Source organism: Protomyctophum bolini, assembly GCF_963924005.1.
Source record: "Protomyctophum bolini genome assembly, chromosome: 5".
Taxonomy (NCBI): Eukaryota; Metazoa; Chordata; class Actinopteri; order Myctophiformes; family Myctophidae; genus Protomyctophum; species Protomyctophum bolini.
This window is the reverse complement of record NC_137866.1, coordinates 37552305-37563173: the sequence shown is the minus strand read 5'-3', so window position 1 is coordinate 37563173 and position 10869 is coordinate 37552305. Positions and strand designations below refer to the sequence as shown.

The window sequence follows — 10869 nt, the reverse complement described above, 5'->3', positions numbered from 1 at the left end:
TTTTTAGACAATGCGTTGCTCTTCTCACTGTGGACTTGAGCCATCACAGTTGACTCATTGGAAAGAGAGAGATGGAGAGATATGACCATGGTGACTTTGGAGTTAGTCCAATTGTCTGTTCTGATTCTTAAAGCTGCAATCCATAATGTTCATACCTATCTGGAATTCGAACCTCTGTCTCCTGCGTCAGAAACAAAATGTCTACCGCTCATCAAAGAAGCACTCCGGGAAGCACAGGGGAAATATTGCTCTCATGAGCTTCAGTCAGCACTGCTTGTCAACCAGTAGTTGTCCTGCCTGACACCAGGGTCTAAATGTCTCAGTGGTAGAGTAGAGACCACTGTAGATACACTATAGCTGTATTGTGCAGATTCGATCAAATAACATTTTGTTTACTGTAGTAAATCCTGGATTTCAGCTTTAATTTAACTCCAGAATTGTAGGCTTTCTTCTTCTTCTTCTTTCAGGGTTCCCCCTCAGAATTTCAGCAATCTAAATTGACAGATTTTACTGTGCAGGTTTGTGATTTGCATTAATGGGTGTGTACAAATGTATAATTAAAATATATTTAAATTCTGTGGCATATTCTCAACAGAAAAGAACATATTTTCTGTGAAAATAAGAAAAGAATTGTCTTTTTTTCCCCCCTCCTTCTTCTCTTTCTTCTTCTTCCCTGTGGCTGTGGGCCAGCGGAGGCTCCTGTGACTTCAGAGCAGCATCCAACAGTCCAAGGAGCCAGCAGCTTGTTGTACATGCAACTCAGAGGAGGATGAAAGAAACAGACATGTCCCACAGGCCTCCCTCTTATCCGTAAGACTCATTCTTTCCCTCGTTTCACTCTTTAGGCCCCAGCGCTGCACAACTGTCCACATGCCAGTTCCCCACATCTCCCTCCCGTGGGTTCGGGCTTTTTAGAATCCGGTGCCAGTACAGAGCCAGCAGTACAATACAACACACTGGCTCAGTTGTTTCACAACCAGGAAGGTGAAGTACATCACATCATGAGCGTTAATTCGATACAGTCCACTCCACAGTGATCAGTGTAAATGTCAAGTTAAAAAGTCATACGATTTTAAGGGCCATCGGCATCAATAACTATAATGATGATAATTACTGCATATAGGGCTGTTCACATCATGCGTGACCACCGTGTCGTTCGGCAATGTCTTTGTTATAGTTGTGGTGGTCTCTCAACCATCCTCTTGACTGAGAATTTATTTTAGGGGCTCCCAACATCTGGCTTTTGAAATTATGTGATATGGCAGCCAGGTTTATGGACTTTTAATGTTTGTTTAGAACAGAAAATGTCATGTGACATGTGTGTCGATATAAATACATCAGCCGCCCCTCACTTCACACAAGTGTGATTTTTGAGGGGTGCTAGTCCCTCCTATAAACAGCTAGGCCTATAGTGTTTAATGTTTGTGTTGTCTTAACAAACATTAACAATCACACCAGTGTGAAGTGAGGGGCGCTAATATATTAAAGTCTAACTCATGTTAATTAGGTGATGTAATGGTGATGAAAAAGCAACAGTGCAAACACAAACATTAAACGCCATTAACAATAAAGAGACAATATGACGTAATGAGGCACATTATGACTTCATTGTCAATGGCGTTTACAAAAGACAAACATTAAACCTGTGTATACTATACTATACACAGGTTTAATGTTTGTATAGGATGGGCTGGCACCCCTCAAAAATGCCATTGACAATGAATGGAAAATTTACGTCATATGTCTGAGCAAATCGGCTGGGTATATGTCTGTGTTCCCACAGACATACCCTAACCCTAACCCTTGGCCAATAAGGGACCACCATTCTTGATGATGTACGATGATTAGAGCGCCCCTCACTTCACAAGGGTGTGATTTTTTTGTGATTTTTTTTTAACTATACAGTTAGTGCTTGGTGTGAATAGCTAACAATAAAGATACAGTACAAGGTACAGTATAACGATGACTAATGATAATGATAATTATAACGATAACCATATCAGTAACTAACTACAACTATAATGATACCTGTAAACAATATCTAATGATAACGAAGGCTAACTATACCGACAATAACTACAGTATAACTATAACGATGAGGATTACTGACGATAACTATGTGAGCATCTGATGTCTTTATAGTTGGGTCTGGACCACTTGAGTTAGAACACATTTTAAAAGATACGGTATGTTCATAGTTCACACTGAGACCATTATACTTTGTCGGTATACGGTGTTGCATGCTGATAATAGCTGATCTGCAAGCTCACAACACATTGTGAGCTTGCAGATCAGCTATAGGTAATACAACACATTTGTTTTGTGTTACAATTGCACACATTATTCAAATGCTTATTACAGAAGCATGCAGTGATATTTGTCAGCTTTCATTAAAAAAATAGTTCTGTATCTTGTAATAGCAGTCAAGCCAAAGGCACAGTATAATCCTATCGCTGTTACTGCATCGATCTGGAATGCCTTGTGCCTCAATCTTTTTTTTTCTGCCCATGGGAAAAAACAATCCTCACAATTCCGAGCGTGTAAAAATGGACCCCTTGCCGATCTGTTTCTACTGAGACTTTCCTGTGTACTACAGGCAAATTGAAGGGAATGTTGCTCAACCGCCAAGCGGGGGAAAGAAAACATTCTCGAAGCTTCTCTCCCACTTTTGACTTTCAACTATATCCTATTTTCCTAATCCAGAGGAATTGGTGGTGGAGCAGAGTTGCATGGAGGGGAGCGAGGAACGGAGGGAGGGAGAGAGGGACGGGAGTGTTTAACAGAGAGGGGGGATGGTAGCTGTTACTTGTTTTGGAAGAAATCTGGAACCTATAAACTTGGACAGATCTATGACAAAAACGAATGTCGGAAAAGCCCGACTTGATTGGTCGAACCACACACCTTTGTCTCCGCCTTGTGCCTTTGATCCAGCCAATCGCCAAACACGTGTTCTTCCTCTTGTCTTGGGCTTGGCGGAGCCCCTTCTTATACTCCTCTGGACCAATCAGCGAACCAGATGGGTGGGAAGCAAAAGGTTTCATCCTCTTCTCCCTTTAAAACTTGGACTCAGGTTGCCCCTGTTATACACACACACACGCACACACACACACACACACACACACACACACACACACACACACATCCCAGAGGCAGGACGGGAGAACTTGAGCTCGCTGGAGCAGTCTGTTCTCCAGGAATATGTTTACTGGTACGCTGTTGAGGAGCAGATGAAGAAGTATGGTAGATAGCAGGACATTCCGATGCCGAGCTGATGGCCGATGAGCTGTTCTAGTTCGATGCTCTGTCACTTGTTTTGGTGCCGAGAAAGAATCGAGTGGAGAAGAGCTGAGGATACAAAACCCAGGAGAAGATCTGCAGGAGGGGGGACAGAACAACGCAGGGGAACTGTGTGTCTGTGTGTGTGAAAGAGATCTACAGAGACATCTACAGGAGAGAGCAGCTTGGTACTGACAGTGAAGGACAAGGCATAGCAGCGTGTCCAGCTATGAGAGAGGAAGAGCAGCTCAGTGATGAACACCCAGACGGTGGGCTGTCGACCAGGGAGGAAGAGACGGACACGCCGCCCTCCAACACTTGTCCCGTTGTTGTGGCACCGCCGCTGCGACTCACCGGGCCCAAGCGGCTGACCGGTGCCCAGTCGGAGGACGAGGTTCTCCCCACCGCCGCCATCATATCAATGGACGACAACGAGATCAAGCCAGCGCTGGACCATCACCTCCACGGCCCCATGGGACCCAAGAGGCCAAAGAAGAGCCCGCCGCCTCGACCACCTTCAACAGGGCCGCCGCCCCTCTCGCCACTTTCCGCCGTAGCCGCCTCGGCCCTGGAGGACCCGCACACCCAGAGAGTGATCGCCAACATTCGCGAACGCCAGCGGACGCAGTCCCTGAACGATGCCTTCGCCTCCCTGCGAGAGATCATCCCCACACTGCCCTCGGACAAACTGAGCAAGATCCAGATACTGAAGCTGGCGTCACGGTACATCGACTTCCTCTATCAGGTCCTGCAGAGCGAGGACGAGATGGAGAGCAAGCTGGCCGGGTGCAACTACCTGGCCCACGAGAGACTCCGATACGCTTTCTCTGTGTGGAGGATGGAAGGGGCGTGGTCTACCATGTCCGCAGGACACTAATGACCACTTTGAGCCACCTTCCATGGGAAGCTCCCAGATCACCTGTGGTGACGGGCTGATAAACTGTCGGCTTGTCGGCTGGGCCTGCTCACCTTTACATCGTCTTAACTTAAACATTATATACTTTGGCGTACGATGAATAGCAAAAATAGCTGATCTACAAGCTCACATCCCATGTCACGTTGTGAGCTTGTAGATTTTCGCTATCTTTGACAATTAACAGGTTTTTAATTGTATTTGTTAGATTATACAATTCTTGCCGATAACATGCTCGAATTATGGACACCAGGTAGAAAGTGATTAAAGTGATGTAGAACTTTGAGGTATAGCTACTGTATCAAATTGTGAAACATTTTCAAATCCTGTTAATTATCTTTATCTATTGTTTGTGTGAGTGGGGAAAATGGAATCTCTCTCCAGTCCCTCTTATTATGGTGAATCAGGTCTCAAGTGAAATCTACTATTTACCTGTTGAATTTGAAAGAAGATCTCTAGTGCCACAGAAACCGAGTGTTTAGTGTTTACCATGAGGCAAAATATGATTGACTGAATGACATATGAATTATAGGACTGGTTTCTTTATTGGCTGAATCTCCTTATGTTAATTTATGTGGCAAATGTGTGATTTTGAGACCTGATTAATTCATGCAGAATTCATGCGTAGAGTGAATGGAGAGTGAATTATATCACTAGTGCAGTTTCCTCAGGGGAAACGGATAAAGATGATTAACATTATCTGGACTTGAATCGCCAGGTAGCTATAAAACCCAAAGTTCTGCCTTCTCTCAGCTAAGATCCTCTGTTTACATCTATGATAGAATATTCATGCAACAAGAAAATACAGGTTTACATAGCTTTATAATGTATTTATATAGAATCAATGGAACCTTGTTAACATTGCCAACTGGATTATTATTTCTCTCAGCTAGTTATTGCTGATCCATCAAGGTGGTCTGACGGACCTAATGGGATGTTCTGTGAAGCGTGACCAATCAAGAACAGACATCATGCATACAATCCATGACATTCTTAAGATTCACAGTAAAATTCTCAATTTATCCAGTTGTACTGTTCATCTGTACATCAACGCTGAGGATTTAACAGTGTTGTTTCTTTACATATGACGACAAGAATCAACTGGCACAGAGACGAACAGGAAACCACAGAAACTTCACATATACAGTACTGTAACATGAGCTGGACTCAAACCCTCGGAGCTGAGGGTGCCCGGTGACCTCAACACAACAGCAGCAGCACAAGACTTCCTGACCGCTTGGCCTTTTTCTATCATCATCATCATCATCAGCAGCGTTGGGAGGTATGCAAATATCAACATAATATTTATTCTCTTTCAGTGGTTCTTCTCACCCTTTTCTGGATCAGAGCCCACTTGAAACTTTTGAAATGCCCACTTGAAAATCTCTATAGGATTCACTCAGCACTTAGGAAACACTCAGCACTGTAGTGTTCACTCAGCACTTAGGAAACACTCAGCACTGTAGTGTTCACTCAGCACTTAGGAAACACTCAGCACTGTAGTGTTCACTCAGCACTTAGGAAACACTCAGCACTGTAGTGTTCACTCAGCACTTAGGAAACACTCAGCACTGTAGTGTTCACTCAGCACTTAGGAAACACTCAGCACTGTAGTGTTCACTCAGCACTTAGGAAACACTCAGCACTGTAGTGTTCACTCAGCACTTAGGAAACACTCAGCACTGTAGTGTTCACTCAGCACTTAGGAAACACTCAGCACTGTAGTGTTCACTCAGCACTTAGGAAACACTCAGCACTGTAGTGTTCACTCAGCATTTAGCACGGCAGCCGCTCGTCTGCCGTGCTAAGTGGTCAGATGGGTGGCCTGCGTGTATTTACACAGAGCATGTTCATTTTAGTGGTCAACCGATGAAACTAACCAACTAACTAAGTGAAAGGCCTGGCCCACAGGTTGAGAATTGCCGCAAAGATCAAAAGTTAAAGTTCTGTTTAATGCTGCGATCCATACCATACGGTTTGATCAAAGCCTGGGTCTCCCACATGACAGACCAGACATCTACCTACCGTACCGCTCCTTCACCAGGAGATCCATTCTTGGCCAGGGATCGAGAATGCACTCATGAGCTTAATGTCAACCTGTAGATGTCCTATCCGACACCAGGGTCTAAATGCCTCAATGCAACTGAAGGGAAGACCACCTCCAACTGCAGATATGCTGTATTTCATCAATATATACCTGGTTAAAATAACATTTGATTCGTCTAAGTAAGTTAGAATTGCAGCTTCTGAATGACTTCAGACAGTTGATTGTGTTTAGTCATCAAAACAATATTTGAAGATCACTAAAAGAGTTACAGAAAAGTATAAGGTCATTAGAAATGGAGAGAGAGAGAGAGAGTCAGAGAGAGATGGGGGGGGGGGGGGTAGAAGGGAGGAGTGTAGTGGAAATAAAGAGAGATTGTCCCTTTGACTTTCGTCTCCAACATGCAGACGTATTATTAATCCCTGACCACCTTTGAACCCGAATAGTGGTGGAAAAAGTGGCCACAGCAGCATGCAGCACCACTGACTTAAGTTTATAGTCTCCTTGCAACGAACCCCGCCCCTTTATTTCTTCCCATGCCAAAAACGCTTGCCTCCAAAATTCTTTCCCCTCATTTTGGCCCAAATAATTCGCTTGCATTGCACGAAACGGTGATAGACTGCAGCTAGCCAACAAGCGCGGAGCCGCAACTAAAACAAACAGTTCCTGAGAGCCATGAATCACAGTGTCACCATCAAAGGAGAGGCTGATGCGACTCCCTCCTCCCATAAACCACCGGGGCTGATAGAGGAGGTGAGAGTTGATTTATAAAAACACATACTGTAGGCTAAAGTACATTATTGGCCTACACTAAAATCATCAGTGTTAATTTACCAGGGTCCATTTGGTTATATTTGTACACTCAGGATAACAGCTTATATTGCAATGTTAATACAATATAAGTAGGCCACTGAGGAATGTAGACCCTTGTGTCGGGTAGGACATCAACTTGTAGACAAGGCGTAGCAACTATAAGCTCATGAGCCCTATATCTCCCCTAGCCAAGAAGGACTCGGTGCTAGTAGATACTGTATTTGGGCTCCTATATGCAGGAGACCTGGGGTTACAACCCCGGTAGTTACAAATTTCCTCTGAAAACTGATTTAATTTAAGGAAGAATCGGAGGGCCTGTTTTTGGTGACAAAACTAACAAAATACAAAAGAAAACATGTACCCCCTCTCTGCAAATGCAAAGCTAAGGCCCATGAAAAAGATGTTTCTGGGAACATTCCACCAGTTCGAGTTAGAGTAGAAGTATGAAAGTTTTGGCATCACAATATATAACAAAAGTAAAAAATACTCATGCAGAAATTCAGAATGTCCAGTTTTTAAATAATTTGAAAGTAGCCGATCTACGTACTGTAATACAACTTCACAATGCATCACTATTTTAGTGACACACAGTATTGTGCTGAAGTGGTTAATGTAGTTTACTTTTTCTTTTTTAAACCGGTAAATGATAATCAAAAGTAACTCAAATATTCTTAGTGTCGTAAAAGTACAATATTTGCCTGTATGATGTAGTGGAGTAGAAGTACTAAGAATTGAAAATTGGAGATCCAGTAAAGTAAAAAAAATACCTCAAAATTGTACAAGTACTTGATTACAAGTTACTTTACAGTACCACTGTATTCCACCACAGGTTGATATGACTGAACTCATCCCTGTCATACAGTACGACAAAAATCACAAGGTTTTTGGGGACATGGTGATGTCGCCATGTCCGTGAAAAATGAAATACATTCATTACAAGATGTATTTATATCTGCAAGATGACGTGATTTCCTGCCCTAAACAAACATTAAAGTCCATAGACTTGGCTGGCCTATGACGTAATTTCGGAAAGCCATGATTTCTGAACCTGAATACACATCATTCATGTCAACAGAACAGGCATTTGTCTTACGAGCGGAACAGCGGTCTAGTTTCAATGGCAACACTGGCATTGTAAAGTGCTGAGGCTTTGCACTCACTACTGTGATTACTCCACTCCTTTCCCATACACTGTAAAATCCTCAGTGTTAATGTTGTAATGCTGTAAATGTACAAATGGAATCAAATGGACTCTTTTACGGGTCCATTTGGTTGCATTTGTAAACTCTGTTAGAATATCTTGTAGTAGCTAATGTTTTCAGTCCGTCCTCATGAAGTCCATACACAACAGAAAAGCCTTGCACACTAACTGACGAGTGTTGAGGCTCTTTGAATGCAAACGTATAGAATATTTGAATTACCGGCACTAAAGTACAAAAGTGTCATGGTGAAAAAAGTGACACAGATGTTTCTCAGTCCTCCTCAGACCATCATAAACAATGAATGCAGGTTGCCCATGTTGGCTATAAGTAGACAACAGGCCTATTAGAGGTAACCATGGTAATGAATGAAGCTGAAGGCATCGAGAAATCAGCCCATTACCACTGTTGAAACGGCAAGAAAACGATCACCATATAGACATGTAAGCATGGGTTGCTTACATGCAGTATATGGTGTTTGTTTTATACAGCAAACGAACATGGAATCAATCCAATATTGTCACATCACTTTTAAAGAAGAGATCATCTTATTTACAAGTCATATACAACCTTACAATTTACGAGAAGAATACATTGCAACAATACAACTTCAAAAGTTTAGAAATGAGTCAAATGACCATACCCAACTGAACATATGGTGTTGATGCTTGTATATATTTATTACTTAAAGTCTGCAGTATATTATACTGCAGACTTATGGTAAACTTTAAATAAAAGCCCAGTGGTTTGGGATGCTAACATCTTCTGACTTTTTACATTATTAAAAAGAAAATCCAGCCAACAGAATAAAACTAAACAAAAAGGTAACGGAAGGATCCTAGTGAATGATGTTACGAACTAAGCGCTGGAATGTTACACAATGCTTTTGTTTTCAGGTACTATGGAGCAAATTAAATTAATTACAGATTTATTTGTATTTTTTCTTTTTCTTTTCAGTCTTTCCATTCTAATTTATCATGTTAGATCAGGAAGTGTCTTCTCTCAGATTGTGCTGTTTAACTGCAGACGTCTGGGCGATGTTGCATAGCTTAATTGGACACAGGGGCGATATTTTAAACAAAAGAACATGAACAGTCATGGGAAACCATTGAGAATTGTCTATCTGCTTTGTGTCAACATAGTTGTCCATGGATCATCGCCTGTGGGCTATACATTAATTTCAAGCCGTCATAATAAAATGCAGTGAGTTATGACTTACTGACTGACTGACTGACTGAATTTACAATGTAGGCATTCATCCAGAGTGACTTACAAGTGCAAGATCAGAATAAATGTCATGAAGCCTAGCTAGTTAATAAACAACAAGGTAAATTGTCACATAAGTAGAGAGCAAATAAAAACAAAATACTGTGTCTATGCTGCAATACTATGCTAACATTAGACCTAAAACAAATCTAAATGACCAATAACATTCTTAGCATTTATGATCAACAACAAAAAAATCACAAAATTACAAAAGATTTGTGATTGGATATACCAATATAAACACAACCAGCACAAATCTCATCTTTGCCAATATTCGATCAAATTGGCCTCAACACTCTTGTAATTGCATGTAGGCCTATAATTGTATTCTTAAATCAAAGTAATCTTTCTGCTCTTTTTCTTTTTACAGCTCCCAGGTGGTGACTGACTGCGCTTTCTACTGGTGCTGCTGTTCTTATTTTGTGGAGTTTTGAAGGTGCAAGCTTGTTGAAAACGAAACCTTATAAATGCCGCATGGCTATACGACTCTTATGTAAGTATGATGGAAGAAACCAAAGCATACCACACAAGACAGAAGCCTGGTTTACTTCGCTGTACCACAGTGCTGATAGCCAATCTACTGTTGTAGATGTAATACTATGTCAATGATCACAGTTTGATCCGTTTATTTTCAGTCCTTTTGTTCCGCCTGTTCTTCCAGGCAAACATTTCGGCAAAACCTGACCTCACTTGACCCCTACAAATGCATTTTTGATGAATTCCCAGAGACTGTTGGCAACACATGTTGTCCCTGGAGGTTAGAATACGATCAAGAGGCACAGAAACAGTGTCCCCGTGTTGTTGAGCTGCATGTCTGTATTTTATCAGTCTGTGACTGTCTTGCAGAAATAAAGTCAATCATTTATACCGTCTTGTGAATTCATGCCATTTGAAATCTCCTGGTCAGAAACAACGGAAGATGTTGTTTAAAGATTTACAGTCCACTAGGACGCCCATTATTCTCCTTAATTCTCTCCGTTTCTCCCTCTCTCTCACCCGCGGTCTGTTAACTTAATGAGAGCTGTGAGTCCATGCCAGGGCAGACAGGAACACTTAATTCCTCCAAAAGAACAAGTTTATGTGCAATTAAGAGCTCTGGGAATATTTATGATATACTTGGACAGAAATTCTATAGAGCAGGATACCGCTGTCAGCCGCAGAGACGTATCCTGTTTAGTATACGGTGTAGATTAAGGCTCAAAATGCAATAGATTAGTGTTAACTGCTTTGTAAAGCCAATAGTCACAGCCAACTACAGTATTTATTCATCTAGTTCAAACAATGCTTGGCTTTAAAAAGTGTTAGCTGGTCTGATAGCACTGGATTATTAACCACGGATGACCAGAGCCCCTCAGGGC

General features: G+C 41.9%; 1 protein-coding gene across 1 annotated transcript; it reads left to right on the top strand.

Annotated features, from left to right (window-relative positions):
• The first annotated feature begins 2376 nt into the window (after nucleotides 1-2376).
• Nucleotides 2377-10359, top strand: LOC308316054 (uncharacterized protein). Its single transcript, XM_080764400.1, has 2 exons — nucleotides 2377-5471; nucleotides 9882-10359. The coding sequence occupies exon 1, from the start codon at nucleotides 3506-3508 to the stop codon at nucleotides 4151-4153; it is 648 nt and encodes a 215-aa protein (XP_080620526.1). The 5' UTR covers nucleotides 2377-3505; the 3' UTR covers nucleotides 4154-5471; nucleotides 9882-10359.
• The last annotated feature ends 510 nt before the right edge of the window (nucleotides 10360-10869 follow it).

Coding starts and splice junctions, on each gene's coding strand:
- LOC308316054 (XM_080764400.1), top strand. CDS start 3,506: ATGAGAGAGGAAGAGCAGCTCAGTGATGAACACCCAGACGGTGGGCTG.